Below are 16,959 nucleotides of genomic sequence, written 5' to 3' on the forward strand. Positions count from 1 at the left end.
AAGTTCTCCTCGTACTGCAAGCTCACTGCACACCAGCAAGGAAGAGAAACCGGGAAAGTTTATAGTTGCCATCAAAAAAATGGAAAAAAAAAAAAAGAATAAAATTTCCAGTCCTGGAGAGGTTTCACTGGGTACATCTGACCATGCAGTTTGGGAGATCAGGTTTTCTGGATGGCTGGGGACTCTCCATCTCCCCACCCCTCCCACCCACCCAGTATCAAGAATAACAACTATTTATAAGGACTGGGTTGCTTCCCTCTAGTAATCAGGTAGCCTCCAGTCAGTAAGGATCGAGAAAATAGCCCTGGGAAAAGGGACAACACTGCTTTAGAGGGAAAGCAAAGGATAGACGGAAGCTGAAATGGGAGAAGAAACAGGTGTTTAGCAGAGCTGAACATAGAGGAGGAGGTTTATAGAACTAGCACCTGGCATTATTCCTCATTAATCACTAATGCCATGGCCTGAAGACCCAAATCACACACAGCTCAGCAAAGAGGGCCTTGGAAATGAAATCCCAAGGGCGAAGCTAAACTCAAAGTCTAAGCATTTTTTTCCTAATCTTAACTATATTAACTGGAGGTGGGGAAGGGGAGAGACAAATTACAGAAATAAAGAAGAAAGAGAACAGAGCAATACAAAGAGAAAGAAAAGGAGAACAGATAGAAAGAGGGGCAGAGAAAGGAAGAGAAGTAAGGTACAGTGGAGGAAGGGGAGAGATAGAGAGATCGACAAGGAAAAGAAGAAAATGGAGGATAGAGAAGAACCTTACATTCTCTAGAAAATGTAGTGAGGTAACCAGAAGGGATGGCTGGGCAAATCACCACCTCTGAGTAGCCTACCATCTAAATCCTCATCATGATCTTTCCTCTCCTGGCCTGCAACTGGTCAACACTGTCCAGGGTAGGGTGTAATAAGAGTATCCTTATCCGTACTGCTCTTGAAGGCAAGGAGTTCTAAGGGAGAAAACTCATCAAATGAATATCACCAGATTATAAAAGATTCTGACTTCCACTCCAGAGGCTTTGAAAGCTTCACAAGAAGCAACTAAGGAGATTGCTGCTCTAGGCTGGTCTTCCTGATCTTTACCAATCTCCAAAGGTAGCCATAACTTCAAGAATATCAACCTTGCCTAGATTTAGTTCTCATTAGCTTCAAGAACCTAAATCCTACCAAATGTCCTTTTATAAATTCAGTTCCAAGAAGACACAGGACCTCAAGGAGCTATATTGTCCTCAGCCCCTAGGTAAACCAATGGCAAAGTAGAAAGAACATAATGGCCTTTGAGGTCAGGCAGAATCTCAGCTCTGCCACCTCCCAGCAATATAACTTTACGCAAGTAACTTAACATCTCTTAGCCTCAGTTTTCTTATATGTAAAGTGGGGATAATAACCCCCATCCGTATTGGGTTGTGAAGAGGATTAAAAGAGATAATGCATACAATGTGTTTAGAACACAGCCTAGTTCAGGGAAAACACTCAATAAGATAGCAATTATTATGCTTATTATTAACGTCACAGATAGAAAGTACACAGAAACAACCCTACTGGATCAAGCCTGAAGCTGAGAGATGAAAAGTTCACAATAGGGACAGACTCCACTTTGCCCCAATGTGCCTCTAGGCCTGAATAATTCCTGATCCACAGAAAAAGGGTTTTGGAAAATGGAGAAGGGCATCAGGATGGAAAGGCTCTTTCTCGTTTTTAAAATTTTGTCTTTTTGTATGTTTCTTTGTTTTCAATCAGTCCCAGTGTGTTTGTCCACAGTAGATAATGGCACTTTTCTCAAAAGGACTCCCTCAAATACTCAAGTAGCAAGCAGGAAAGGTCCTGGTCTCAAGACCATACAATATCCCAAGAAAACTAATTTTGACACTAGAGGTAAGATATTATTATAGTTATTAATTAGCAAGATTCATGTAGGCTCTACTCAACCATGGTCTTCAAATCTAATCCCTTTTGGAGGCCAAGCAGAGGCAGGCTGGATCTAAACCTTCTTAGCTAACCCCCAAATAATCACTTACTATCTAAAGGATAGGCTTGAGGTCAAAGCAATAGCCAGGCCCATTTAAAGGGACGGGATAGGTTGTTCCCTTCTTATTCCCACAGCAGTGGATCACAAAGGGGATCTATCTGAGGTTCCCAGCATCAAATGTCAAATTAACTCACTCACCTTGGTGGAAGGAGTTGGAAAAAGATTAAGGAGTTTGCAGAAAGGGATCAGAAACACTTTTGTAATTGGGTAAATTAGATCACAACTTTGCCAGTTCAAGGCTAGCCCTAAGCTAGGATAAGAGCTGAAGTGGGACAAAGTAGCTTTTTGTGGTTCCCAAAGAAATCCCTAACTATTAAAGAAAAAAAAAAAAAAAAAAAAGAATGAAACCAACAGCTGGACCAAGGCTGAGGCAGGGATCAACCTTGCTTTATTCCAAATGATGTGGTGTTAGAAGTCAGTGGCAGACCCAAGGAGTTCCAGGCCAAATGAGATCACCTAGCAAACCTCAGCACCATGTCTCTCTAGGGCTAAGAGGGTGGCATCCAGTTCAACAAATAAACAGTTCTCAACATTAAGCCAAAGCCAACTCAGTATAGCTCAATACATTTCTCCGTACTAAGATATTTTGAGTTTTCTCCATCCCACAAAAATTCTTCTCCCTTCCCAGTTTCTCTTACTGCAATCTCTCTGTATAGGCCCACCCCTTTCCATTCTTCACCTGGTTATCATCTCGGTCCATACTGGCATCATCTCTCTTGAGAATGAACCTCTGTTGAAATTCTGTATTCTTCTCATCCTTTATATGTTCTGAAAACCTCTGTTCAGGGCTGAGATTTGGAGAGAAATGTGAAAGGAAAGGAGGACAAAGACCCTTTTGTTAGGAAGCAGACCTATTAGGTACAGCTCTCCTAAATTACACAACTCACACTCAGGGAATTTCTGGAGTAAGGAATCCAAAAAGTCACATGCAGGTTTTAATGAAATCCTCAGGGTCTGTTCTTTATACATCTATAACTTCTCTTCCTCCATAGTTATATCTGTCCTATCAGTGAAGAGAGGCTAAGGCCAGACTTCCTGAAACACCAGTCCCTCTAGAATCTACCTCCAAGGCCTCAGAAAGAGTAGGAATTAATTATATAACCAACCCCAACCCCAAACCCCTTCCCCGCAAAATACTTAAAAATATATATATATTTTTTGAGATGGAGTCTCACTCTATCACCCAAGCTGGAGTGCATGGTGTGATCTCGGCTCACCACAACCTCTGCCGCCGGCGTTCAAGCAATTCTCCTGCCTCAGCCTCCCGAGTAGCTGGGATTACAGGCACCTGCCGCTGCGCCCGGCTAATTTTTATATTTTTAGTAGAGAGGCTGGCTTCAAGACAGCTTGGCCAGGCTGGTCTTGAACTCCTGACCTCATGATCCACCCGCCTCGGCCTCCCAAAATGCTGGGATTACAGGTGTGAGCCACTGCGCCCGGCCATTTTAAAACTTTTTTTAAAAAAAGTAATAGAGATAGGATCTTGCTATGTTGATCAGGCTGGTCTCGAACTCCTGGCTTCAAGCAGTCTTCCCATCTTGGCCTCCCAAAGTGCTGGGATTACAGGCGTGAGCCACCACGCCCAGCCATCTGCAAGAGACATCCTGATCCTACACCTTCCTCTTCCAACCCAGCAGGTTATCCCAAGGAAGTCTTCCCAAACCATGGTTTCCTCCCTTACATTCTTGTGTTACTAGTTTTGTTGATGATGACAGCTTTCCCAGTTTGATCAACATTGTGGTCCATCCCAAAATAGGCAGCTACCCGGTGTAATAGCATCCGGTGATATGAGGTCATCTGAGGGAACTTCTTGAACTGATTACTGAAGGGAAACACGGGGGAAAAAAGTGAAATAAGACAAACAACTGCAATAACAACCAATTTTAATTTTTCTTACGAGTGTCTAAAGTGGAAAGTTTCTTAGGAGAAACAGACATAAGAAATACGGATATTTACTAAATGGGAACCAAACAAGGTTTCTCTCAGTTTCTTTATCTACAGTATTCTGCAGATTACTATGACCTACTTTCCTCATTAAGACTACTCATTGCTGGGTGCAGTGGCTCATGCCCATAATCCCAGCACTTCAGGAGGCCGAGGCGGGTGGATCAATTGAGTTCAGGAGTTCAAGACCAGCCTGGTCAACATGGCAAAACCTCGTCTCTACAAAAAATACAAAAATTAACTAGGCATGTGCCTATCATCCCAGCTACACAATGGCTGAGGTACAAGAATCACTTGAACCCAGGAGGCAGAATTGCAGTGAGTGAAGACTGTACCATGGCACTCCAGCCTAGGCGACAAAGAAAGATTGTCTCAAAAAAAAAAGACTACTTATTAAGCCCTAGGTCCCACCCACCTAGATGATGTTTGATAAAGAAAAGGGAAGACATTGAAGAATAGTAAAATCTGGGACAAGGGTGAGCTGCTGAAAAGATATAAATTATTTTTCAACTGAAATCTACATAATAACTTAAAAACTTCAGTATGTTTTCAAAAATCACACTTCAAGGGAAACATCTCCTAAAATTGTACCTAAATTTATTTCCAGTGCCCCCTCCCACATCTAAATATGTATTTCATGCAAGTAACTTACTTGTTGTCGTTAATAAATTCCAGAATCTCCTGTTCTAATTTTAGCAGCATCATTCTGTCCCTGTTTAAAAAAGATTAAAACAAAACAAAACAAAAAGCAGCCCTCCCATAGACATTGAAAGCAGGGATTGAAAACACAACTTGCTCATTATGGAAGTTGAAAAAGGTATATATTCAAACCCAGTAATGAACCATAACGCTGCTAAGCCTCACTTGCCTGTTTTATAATATTTTTAAAAAGAAAAACAACCCGAGTATACATTTTGCAGGTCCTTCAATCATATACTTTGTTATACCATATCAGAAATCTCACTGTTAGCAACATATTCATATAAACACACGTTATAAATCTAATCGTCATTCTATATTCCATCTTGTTATATACAGAATTTTAAAGGAATTATAATTTAGCTTATGTACAATCAACTGTTTTTTCTTTCTGTGCTTTTTATTTTAGCTCCTCTTACTATCACTCCCAATGTGTGCTTTTTAATCACTGTACTTCCAAGCCTTCATATTTCTCTGTTTCTGCATTCTTCTTTCACAGAATTTTCCCCAATTCTTCTGAAAACAGAAACCTCAATGTGAGAGTATTTTGAATCCCTCACAGAATATAAAACTATACCTGACAAATACTGGGGGGACAGGGAGATGAGCATCCTAGATTCTAAGAATGGAAAAATTCTGGAAAGCCATTTGGCCTCTTGGAATCTTGCTATCCTCTAACCCCTTTTCCTCTTATACCCATCATGTTATTACCTTGGGTTCTTTTTCAGTGTATTTACAAGAAATTCATGTAGGTCTATTCCAGTGGAGTCCGTATATTCCTGGCTGGAGTCTAGAACCACCACAACAAAAGAAATTTAAAATAAATGAAACTGCTTTGCATGCTATCTAATCCTAAGCAGAAGTCCACAACCTAACCAAGAGATACAAGAATAGGAAAGCAAAATCAAACTTCCAGGGTTTTAACATAAAATCCAGAATGACCTTGATGTGCTAGATCCCAAAATTCCACATCAAAATGACAGAAGAAACAATCTGGGCCATAGTATTACATCAATATTACACTGAAAAGCCATCTGTCATCAATAGGTATTTACTGAATGTCCTGATCAAAACAAAGCAGGTTTTATTAAGGAAAATAAATTCCAGGTAAGGGCAGTCAGGGCTGAATTTTCCAGAATCTCAGTAAATATGCCCAAACATTATTTTTTAATCCTGTTTGCCTTTTCTAATCAATTATCATTTTTATGGACTATGTCTTTTTGCTACCAGTACAAGAGTTTAAAGGCAAAGACAGTCGAATAATTAGAGACAAATCTGCATTATTTAAAAAAAAAAAAAAGACAAACAAAAAACCAGGCCAGGTGCAGTGGCTCACACTTGTAATCCCAGCACTTTGGGAGGTCGAGGTAGGTAGATCACCTGAGGTTAGGAGTTCGAGACCAGCCTGGCCATCATAGTGAAACTAAATATCTCTACAAAAATACAAAAGTTTGCTAGGTGTGGTGTCATGTGCCTGTAGTCCCAGCTACTCGGGAGGCTGAGGCAAGAAAATCGCTTGAACTTGGGAGGCAAAGGTTGCAGTGAGCCAAGATCATGCCACTGCACTCCAGCCTGGGTGACAGAGGGAGACTCTGTCTCAAAAAAATAAAAATAAAAATAAATAAACAAATATCACCCTAGCCATCCCCAAACCAAAATATAAATGGCATCTGGAGGATTTGCTACCAATGATGATCAATGTCACCATTATTCCAGAGCACAAGTAAAATCAGAATTGACTACATTGTCCTCCCATGGATAATGCCAATGCATATGGAGTAGCTGTCTGTGGCATGCGAGCTCCTAAGGCAGGTTCAGTTACAGAAACAAAGAAAGTAACCTAGTTAGGCATCTCCTCAAGCAACCAAGTTAGCAGAACACTACAAATTGATGGGCCAGTAAGGCTAGCAGGTACCAGGCTTCAGGATAAAAGTAAAGGGCACAGCCCTAGAACAGATAAGAGATGGGAAAAACTCCTCACCTCTGGACAGCATCTTTCTTGGGATCTTTTCTTTGTTTTTGTCCTTGTCTTCCTTTTCAGAGACATCTTTTGTGGACTTTTCTTCCTCCTTGTCAGAAGGGCAACTGATGTGCAATTGAATTATATCCTTAAGAGGAAAAAGGATAATCAAAGGGGGAAAAGGATTTTAACTTTCTTGCAGCTCCCTTGGAATCTCAAAGAAGGTAAATATTGGGGTGGCAGCTCTCTCTTACAGATTAGTGTTATTTTGCTAATTAAACTGTTTTAGTTTTGTTCTATCAAGAGGGTAGAGGCACAGCTTTTTCTGCCAGCAAGCACAGCCTACTTTATGGAGAGCTCAAATTACACAGGCTGTTCTTGGCATAGGTGTTGGATGGGAATGGTTCTAACCACCAGAGCGGGAGGGTACACATAAGAAAATAAGATCTAGCTTTGGGATCTTCTTGTCTGCATCATCCTAGGTGGTCAAGATATGAAGTCCTATACTTCATGCTGTCAGCTATGCTGGGGTTATTTTCTTTTTTCTTTTTTAGGGTTCCCCTCCTCCCTGGCACAGATCTGTCAGCACTGCCACTGCCACTGGAACCCGCAGCTGGGAGGAGAGACCATGCCCTGTTTTAGTACAACAGCTTTGTTCTGAAGTACCTTCTACCCTGATTTTCAAGTCTGATGTTGCTGTGATTGCTGTACTACATTTTACCAAAAAACTGCCAAGCGTAAAAGCCACACTTACTCCTGCAAATGACCTACCTGGGTTTCTAATGGCCCATCAGCAAATGGGGTGGAGGACTCCTCACACACTGCCAGGCTGCGCACCAACTTTAGCTTGGAATTAGACTGAAAAAAACAATTTTCAGTTTTTTTTTTTTATATATATCTTATATCTTTCTTCCCTTGGTGAATATTCAGAAAGCTTTTGGCTGAATGAAAAGTGTCCTCTTTGGCTCTGTTACTTGCTGTTTCCATTAAACAAGGGATGGGTCCTACTCACCAGTTCCTGATTCACTTGAAAGATACTTCTCTTGCTTACAACAGTAGACATGTACAAACTGGCTACGTGGACAGATGGTAGGAAACCATTTCACTTAGCCCTCTTCTCTCTTCAGCCCCGTACTCTAATTTCAGTCTCAGAACTTTATGCAAATACACATCAACATAGCATAGTAGAAACACAATGGGGCTGACAGCCAAAAGTCCTAGCTTCAACTCCTGGTTTTGTACTTACAAGCTATGAGACCCTGAGCAAATTACCTTACCTCTCCAGGTCTCTGTTTTTCCTCAGGAAAATGGCGATAAATACCTAAAATTATCTAAAAACCTGTTGTGAGAATTAGATAATATATAGTATGTAAATATACATATCATTAAATAGTGCTTAGCATACAGTAGACAATAAATGCTAAATGACTCTAAACCTGAGATGCCAAGGGTATGGAAAGAAGTGTCTACGAAAAGAGTAAGAGAAAGACAGGCCAAGCATGGTGGCTCACACCTGTAAACCTGGCATTTTGGAAGGCCGAGGTAGGAGGACCACTTGAGGCCAGGAGGTCACAGTCTGGGCAACATAGTGAGACCCTATCTCTAAAAAAATTTTTTTAAAAAATTGGCCGGGCGCAGTGGCTCATGCCTGTAATCCCAGCACTTTGGGAGGCCGAGGCAAGAGGATCACTAGGTCAGGAGATCGAGACCATCCTGGCGAACACGGTGAAACCCTGTCTCTACTAAAAATACAAAAAAATTAGCCGGGTGTGGTGGCGGACACCTGTAGTCCCAGCTGCTCAGGAGGCTGAGGCAGGAGAATGGCGTGAGCCCAGGAGGCGGAGGTTGCAGTGAGCCGAGATTGCGCCACTGCACTCCAGCCTGGCAACAGAGCAAGACTCCGTCTCAAAAAAAAAAAAAAAAAAAAATTAGCTGGCTATGGTGGCACATGACTGTGGTCCCAGCTACTCGGGAGGCTGAGGTGGGAGCACTGCTTGAGCCTGGGAGGTTGAGGCTGCAGTGAGCTGTGATCATGCCACTGCACTCCAACCTGGGCAATAGAGTGAGACCCTATCTCAAAAAACCAAAAACAAACAAACAAAAAAAAGATAGATAAAACTTTATTAATACTTGGGATTTAATGCAATAAAACCTAATTTGCCCGCTTTACTTCTGCTAGCTGGTGAATCCCAAAAATATCAGAAATCCACTATGCAAATCATTTCTCTCCTAGTGACCCACCCAAAGCTAAAAACTGTAGGGTGACTCATCAGAAATCTACCTATAAACATTTACTGAGACTCAATACAAAATAAAACCAAGGATTACAATAAACACCAAAGCACAAAACATGACAGGTATGCTCCAGGTAGTGCAGTACAGAGGAAAGAACTTGTGAGCCTGAAGAATTAACTTCATGCCTAATTCTGCCACTTGCTACTGAATGCACTTTGTTAAGCCACTCAATCCCTATAGCCCAAGTTTCCTCATCTGTAAAATGGAGATAATAGCTGTCTTACTTATCCCAAAAAATTTGAGAGGAACTAAAGTAGCAGTAAGTAACCTCTGTTTTGAACTTTAACATCAAGCCCATCACTATGGATCAGGCCACGCAAGACAAGCCACAGAGCCAATTTTTAGTTCTTGGCCTTCTTCAAACTCAAGTCACACAGTAGCTGAGCCACTCTCCAAATTCTATCATTATTTTTTTGGAGGAACAGAGTAGCCAACCTTAATTATTACTTTTGGAGGCAATTCTTCCCAATGCAAGAAAAATTTAATACTTTACTGCTTCCCAGCTAAATTAGAAACCTATCACATACTAACACATGTAGTCTTCCCTGATAACTCTGCTTAAAATAATCTGTGAGGTGCTAATTGTATCATGTAATGATTAAAAGCAAAATCCTCTTCCTGCCCCTAAAAAGTGAAACATTAAGTTAGCTGGGTACAGTGGCTCATGCCTGTAATCCTGGCACTTTGTGAGGCCAAGACAGGTGGATCGCTTCAGCCCAGGAGTTCAAGAACAGCCTGGGTGACATGGCAAAATCCCATCTCTACTAAAAACACAAAAATTAGCTTGGCATAGTGGTGTGTGCCTGTAAGCCCAGCTACTTGGGAGGCTGAGGCATGAGAATCACTTGAACAAGGAAGGCGGAGGTTGTAGTGAGCCGAGATTGCACCACTGCACTCCAGCTACAGAGTGAGACTCCATCTCAAAAAAAAAGAAAAATAGCCAGGCATGGTGGCTCATGCCTGTAATCCGAGCACTTTGTGGGGCTGAGGCGGGTGGATCACCTGAGGTTGAGAGTTCGAAGCTGGGCATGGTGGCTTATGCCTGTAATCCCAGTACTTTGGGAGGCTGAGGTAGGCGGATCACTTGAGGTCAGAAGCTCCAAACCAGCCTGACCAACATGGTGAAACCCCGTTTCTACTAAAAATACAAAATTAGCCGGGCATGCTGATGCATGCCTATAAGCTCAGCTACTTGGGAGGTTGAGGCAGGAGAATCACTTGAACCCGGGAGGCGGAAGTTGCAGTGAGCCAAGATTGCGCCATTGCACTCAAGCCTGGGCAACAGAGCAAAAAACTCCAAAAAAAAAAAAAAAAAAAAAAAAAAAAAAAAAATAATAGAAAAAAAAAAAAAGCCTGTATTTTTAGGATATCCAAAAATGTTGAGTCATTTTTCTTAGTGGGCAGGATTTAATCTTAAAGAAAATTTACAAGGGAAAAAAAAAAAAGGAAGGATTTGTAAGACTCATATAAGCAGCCATTCTCCTAGAGAAGCTAGGAGTGAGCAGAGAAACTGATATTTCAGCACAACTAGTATCCAGTTCTTTCAGGCTCTGTGGAAGGCTCCAGCTGGGCAGCCTTTCAGGCATCAAATGTGTATACACCTATGTATGCATACAGTTTCCATTAGAGGTGTGTATGTGTAGGTGTACATGTGTGTATTATGCAGGTTCACAATTGGGGTACAGAGTACAGGTGAGAAAACTCTGCCTACATAATCTGAACAAACTAGATATTCATGACAAGTCCACTTGTGAAATGTATTACTAATAACATTAGAAAAGAAGCTACAGAGGAAGGGCTCTCACCTTGGCTCTTTTCCTGGCATGACCATGGTTAGATGTCCGCCTCTGTTAGAAGGGAATTGGAAAATATTAAAGGTGGAAGAAAATCAACATGTAAGTTAAAAACAACACATGTTTAGAAAGAAAAAGCACTAACTGTAAAAACCATTACAACAACAGCCAAACCATGATGAAGACTAATTGATGTGAGTTTCTCCCTACAACCTACAACTCTAGCAACTGTGACTGGAAAGGGACTACAGGCCATCTACAGTCAAATCACCATTCACCATTAAGTAAGAGAATCAGAAGATGGTCAGATGTGGTGGCTCATGCCTGTAACCCCAGCACTTCAGGAGGCCGAGGCAGGCGGATCCCTTGAGCTCAGGAGTTTGAGACCAGCCTGGGCAACAAGGCGAAATCCCATCTCTACAAAAAAAGAAAAGAAAAAAGAAAGAAAAAAAGAAAAGGAAAAAGAAAAAAATTATCCATGTGTGGTGGCATGCACCTATAGTCCCAGGTACCTGGGAGTCTGAGGTGGCAGGATGGGGGAAGCAGAGGTTGCAGTGAGCCGAGATCATGCTATTGCACTCCAGCCTGGGTGACAAGAGCCAAACCCTATCTCAAAAACAAAACAAAACAAAAACCATTAAAAAAAAAAAAAGTTGGAAGACACTGATTTTGTTGGCCTATTTCATAGACTGACAAAAGCTACTTTTGGACAAACCATGGTATCCTGTCCTATTTAGGATGCTTCTGGAAATGTCCCTACCACAGCATGAAAGAGTGTTTTTTCCCCCAAGCCTGTTCACAGAAGCCTATTTAACCCATAATGGATATGAAATATGGCCCCTGACCATCAATTATAATAACATCTTTATAGGACAACACACACATTCATTGTTCCAACTTGGGATACCCAAAATATCTGTTCCGATAGCTGCAAAAATGCAATGAAGAGTCTTCTTCCCAAATGCCTCCCTCCCTGAGTATCAGGATACAAAGAAGGGAGCATAAAAGACAGGGATAAGACCTTCAGAGCAAAGGGGAGAGAGTGGATAAGGGGCAGGACAGAAACTGAGGAAGATAAAGAATGAAGGTATAAGGTGGGATAAGGAAGGAACAGCCAATTAATAAGATTTGTAAACATCTCAGAAGTCAAAATGGGGGCTTTTGGGAAGAGGTTGGGTAGGGTTATATATGGGGATGAGGCACTTAGGAGTTCTGAGATGTTTGGAATGGAACTCCAATGGGACGTAGAGGGAACTGAGGCAGGAGGATAGGGGAGGGGAAACAAGTCAGAGACAGAGTACCAGCATGGCCTTGGGTGGGTGAGGATTTCTCTTTTCTTGGTCTTCTTCACTAGTTAGCAAATAACATGGCCACAATGCAAAATGGAGAACTGAGAAGGCGGATGGAAAGAAAAAGAAATGATGGTGGATCTGGCTCAGTGGTAAGATCTGTTGCAGTAAGGGAAGATTCATAATCCAGAAGTATGAAGCAGTATTTGTCACTACTTTTTCAAACAGGCAATACATACACATGGCACAAACATTCAAAAGGCACAATGGGAGTATATATAGAACAGTAAGGGCCGGGCGCGGTGGCTCAAGCCTGTAATCCCAGCACTTTGGGAGGCCGAGACGGGCGGATCACGAGGTCAGGAGATCGAGACCATCCTGGTTAATATGGTGAAACCCCTTCTCTACTAAAAAGTACAAAAAAAAACTAGCCGGGCGAGGTGGCAGGCGCCTGTAGTCCCAGCTACTCGGGAGGCTGAGGCAGGAGAATGGCGTGAACCCGGGAGGCGGAGCTTGTAGTGAGCTGAGATCAGGCCACTGCACTCCAGCCTGGGTGACAGAGCGAAACTCCGTCTCAAAAAAAAAAAAAAAAAAAAAGAACAGTAAGTCTCCTTTTACAATTGTAGCTGAGACAACTGTAATTGTCCCCCAGATACTTGGTTCTCTCTTAAATGGTCAACCAGTATTGAAGTTCTTTTGGATATATCCAGGAATATTTTATGCATATATAAGCTTAGTATATGTGTACACACAGGTTTTTAAAAAATCAAATATATTGGCTGGGGGCAGTGGCTCACGCCTGTAATCCCAGCACTTTGGGAGGCCGAGGTGGGCAATCACCTGAAGTCAGGAGTTCAAGGCCAGCCTGGCCAACATGGCGAAACCCTGTCTCTACTAAAAAAATACCAAAATTAGCCAGGCGTGGTGGTGGGCACCTGTAATCCCAGCTACTTGGGAGGCTGAGGCAGGAGAATTATTTGAACTTGGGAGGCGGAGTTGCAGTGAGCTGAGATTGCACCACTGCACTCCAGCCTGAGTGACAGAGAAAGGCTCCGTTTCAAAAAATAAAAATAAAAATAAATACATTGTACATACTACTGTGAACCTTGCTTTTAAACTTTTTTTCATGAGTATCATTCTATAGAAGATCTACCCCATTTTTAATGGCTATATAGTATTCCACTGTATAGCTATACCATAACTTATTTTACCAGTCTCTAATGTTTCACCATTTAGGACATTTCTGACCTTTTGTTAGTATAAACAACGACCATATCATTGAATACATATGTAAATATAGTATATCTGTAGTCCATTTAAAAGTTTTTTATGAAGTATTCCTAAATTGCCCCTCAAAGTGGTTGTACCAATTTAGACTGTTACCAACAATATATGAATGAATCTGCTTATTTCCCAGAATGGATGGTTTTAACAGCCAAACATATATTAAAAGCCTAATATACACCATGTTATCATGCTAGCTACTGGAGGATATGGAGATAAAAGGCACAAACCTTGTCAAAAAGGAACTCATAATCCTGTTGGAGAAGACAGACAAACAGACAATTACAATACAGTACATTAAGTGTACTAGAGAGGTACTCATGGAGTGCTACAGGAGCACACAGCAGAAGCATCTGACTCAGACCTAGCAACCCATAGATTCATACATTTATAGATATTGAATGCCTGCTATGTGCCTGTGTTGGCCTTAGAGATACAATGGTGAGCCAAAACTGACCTAATCCTGGGCCTCGTAGTGCGTATAGTTCTGTAAGGAAGACAGACATTGATCAAAGAATTATACTATATAGACCTACAATAGGTTTTCAAAGGCTTCCTAGAGAAAGACATCATCTAGATTGAGTTTTGAAGGATAAATAGGCATTAGACAGATGTTGGTAGGAGTGGGAATTGGAGGAGGTCAGGGTAAGAATATTAAGGTGGGCATTCTAGGCAGAGAAAGCATGTACAAAAGCATGCTTTTCCCAAACTTTCAGCTCCTATTTATAACAGGGACCAAGGAATCAGATAATGCTGATGCACTGGATATCAGAGGTGATGGCTGACAGGCAAGAGACTAGGTCACAATATACCATGCTGAGAAACACTGGACTTGGCTTAAGGCAGTAAGACACATAGAATGTTTAAGGCAGTAAGACACATACAGTTAACACAGGCAGTTCTTTATTTCACAACCACCTTTCTAAAACAATATGGTACATTTATCAAAAGGGATTACAAGTTTAAAGGCAGAAAGCCCAACTAAGAGGCCTTACCAAGTTGGCTTTTTTTTTTTTTTGAGATGGAGTCTCGCTCTGTTGCCAGGCTGGAGTGCAGTGGTGCGATCTCGGCTCACTGCAACCTCCACCTCCTGGGTTCAAGCGATTCTCTTGCCTCAGCCTCCTGAGTAGCTGGGACTACAGGCACGCATCACCACACCCAGCTAATTTTTTTGTATTTTTAGTAGAGACGGGATTTCACCATCTTGGCCAGGATGGTCTCGATCTCTTGACCTTGTGATCCACTCACCTCAGCCTCCCAAAGTGCTGGGATTACAGGCATGAGCCATCGCGCCTGGCCTCCAAGTTGGCTACAGGACATTCCTGGCTGGGCTCGGGTAATCCCAGCACTTTAGGAGGCTGAGGGTGGGTGGATCACCTGAGGTCAGGATATTGAGACCAGCCTGGCTGACATGGTGAAACCCCATTTCTACTAAAAATACAAAAATTAGCCGGGCATAGTGGCACGCACCTGTAGTCCCAGCTACTTGGGAGGCTGAGGCAGGAGAATCACTTGAACCTGGGAGGCAGATGTTGCAGTGAGCCAAGATCACGCCACTGTGCTCCAGCCTGGGTGACAGAGCGAGACTCCATCTCAAAAAAAAAAAAAGGACACAGGACCTAAGTTCAGTATGTGTTGAGGACTTGCCCATTCTAAACAGAATCTCCGAACCTGCAATTTATAGCATTGTTTCCATGCAAAAGTCTGAGTTTCACTTGCTGATCCCAAGGATATATCTCATACATTATATATCATGAACGTCCCTTTTCCCCAAGCTTTTCAGCTCCAATTCATAACAGGGACTTCTTTGAAAGGACCACTTAGGTTCTTGGGGAGACTTCCAGGGTGTAAAACCAGGGAAGACTAGAGGAGAAGCAGAAATGCTTTTTCTTTTTTTTTTGTTTTTTGAGATGGGGTCTTGCTCTGTCACCCAGGCTGGAGTGCAGTGGTGCAATTTTAGGCCACTGCAACCTCCACCTCCCAGGGGTTCAAGTGATTCTCCTGCCTCAGCTTCCTGAGTAGCTGGGATTACAGGCATGCGCCACTAGGCCCAGCTAATTTTTGCATTTTTAGTAGAGATGGGGTTTCGCCATGTTGGCCTCGAACTCCTGACCTCAAGTGATCCACCAAGCTGGTCTCGAACTCCTGACCTCAAATGATCCGGCTAGGTCTCCTAAAGTGCTGGGATTATAGGCATGAGCCACTGCACCCGGCCATGCTCTTTTTTTTTTTTTTTTTTTGAGACAGGGTCTCACTCTGTCACCCAGGCTGGAGTGCAGTGGTACAATCTTGACTCACTGCAACCTCCACCTCCCGGGTTCAAGCAATTCTCCTGCTTTAGCCTCCCAAGTAGCTGGGATTACAGGGACACGCCACATGCCCGGCTCAGAAGCAGAATTTTTAGTGCTGATGAAGGTGTAAATGGTATGTTGGGAAATGGATAGAGAGTAGAGCGCTTCTTAAGGTACTGTTCCATAGGATCCAGGGAGGCTGACAAGACGGCACTTTGCAAAAGGAACATGAGCTCCAGTAGATGGCAGCAGCAGCCCCACCTGCTCTACCAGCAGCAAAAGGAGTCAAGTCCGAGAGGAGGCAGGTCCCCTTCCAAACCCTGACACGTTGTATTTGTATTTCCAGGTGAAGACTTCTTTTTTTTTTTCCTTTTGGGTGGGGGTGGGGTGGGGTGGGACGGAGTCTCACTCTGTCACCCAGGCTGGAGTGCAGTGGAGTGATCTTGGCTGTGACCTCCACCTCCTGGGTTCAAGCAATTCTGCCTCAGCCTCCCGAGTAGCTGGGACTACAGGTACACGCCACCAGGCCCAGCTAATTTTTTGTATTTTTAGTAGAGACAGGATTTCACCATGTTGGCCAGGCTGATCTCGAACTCCTGACCTCAAATGATCTGCCCACCTTGGCCTCCCAAAGTGCTGGGATTATAGGCACGAGCCACTGCGCCTGGCCTGAAGACATTTTTAAACTAAGTGAGTGTCCATAAAGCATATAAAATCTATAGATGGGGCCAGGTGCAGTAGCTCATGCCTGCAATCCCAGCACTTTGGGAAGCCAAGGCAGGCAGATCACCTGAGGTCAGGAGTTCAAGACCAGCCTGGCCAACATGGTAAAACCCCACCTCTACTAAAAATACAAAAAATTAGCCGGGCATGGTCGTGGGTGCCTGTAATTCCAACTACCCTGGAGGCTGAGGCAGGAGAATTGCTTGAACCCAGGAGGCGGAGGTTGCAGTGAGCCAAGATTGTGCCATCGCACTCCAGCTTGGGCAACAAGAGTGAAACTCAGCCTCAAAAAAAAAAAAAAACAAAACAAAAAAAACCCAAAAAAACCCTATAGATGTCCCTTCTTTTCTGCCTAGCTTCAAGTACACAAAACAGAAATTCAGAACACCATTTATAATTGTGTCCTAAGAATAGAATAACTTAGACCCAAAAGTTCATTTAATTATTATCTTTCATGTAACATGACAGCACATAATGAAACATTCATCACTTATCTGTACTGAATATTTAAAATTCATTATTTGTATCAGTGGAGGCTGGAAGTACAGCTGGAACGGTGGCAGACTGTCTCCACAAACTCTGGTAGAATTGGTAGGGAATGACAACTCACATGTAATAATGGAAAGAAAAATAGCCAGAGCAGAGACTG

The 16,959-nt window shown here is 42.6% G+C and overlaps 1 protein-coding gene across 11 annotated transcripts in view; it reads right to left on the reverse strand.

Moving 5' to 3' along the window:
• Positions 1–16,959, reverse strand: part of R3HDM2 (R3H domain containing 2) — a 188,199-nt gene that overhangs the window by 41,409 nt on the left and 129,831 nt on the right. For 9 of the 11 annotated variants that reach the window (XM_025402431.1, XM_025402428.1, XM_025402422.1 and 6 more), the window contains 7 exons: positions 10,736–10,777; positions 7,407–7,493; positions 6,657–6,783; positions 5,387–5,465; positions 4,629–4,688; positions 3,714–3,854; positions 2,712–2,820 (listed from right to left, as the gene is read on the reverse strand). In XM_025402431.1, coding sequence (XP_025258216.1) covers positions 2,712–2,820; positions 3,714–3,854; positions 4,629–4,688; positions 5,387–5,465; positions 6,657–6,783; positions 7,407–7,493; positions 10,736–10,777 — 645 coding nt within the window. Of the gene's footprint in view, positions 1–2,711; positions 2,821–3,713; positions 3,855–4,628; positions 4,689–5,386; positions 5,466–6,656; positions 6,784–7,406; positions 7,494–10,735; positions 10,778–13,526; positions 13,551–16,959 lie in introns of all 11 variants that reach the window. The other 2 variants (XM_025402424.1, XM_025402430.1) reach the window with 2 other exon arrangements.

This window comes from Theropithecus gelada, chromosome 11, assembly GCF_003255815.1.
Source record: "Theropithecus gelada isolate Dixy chromosome 11, Tgel_1.0, whole genome shotgun sequence".
Classification (NCBI taxonomy): domain Eukaryota; kingdom Metazoa; phylum Chordata; class Mammalia; order Primates; family Cercopithecidae; genus Theropithecus; species Theropithecus gelada.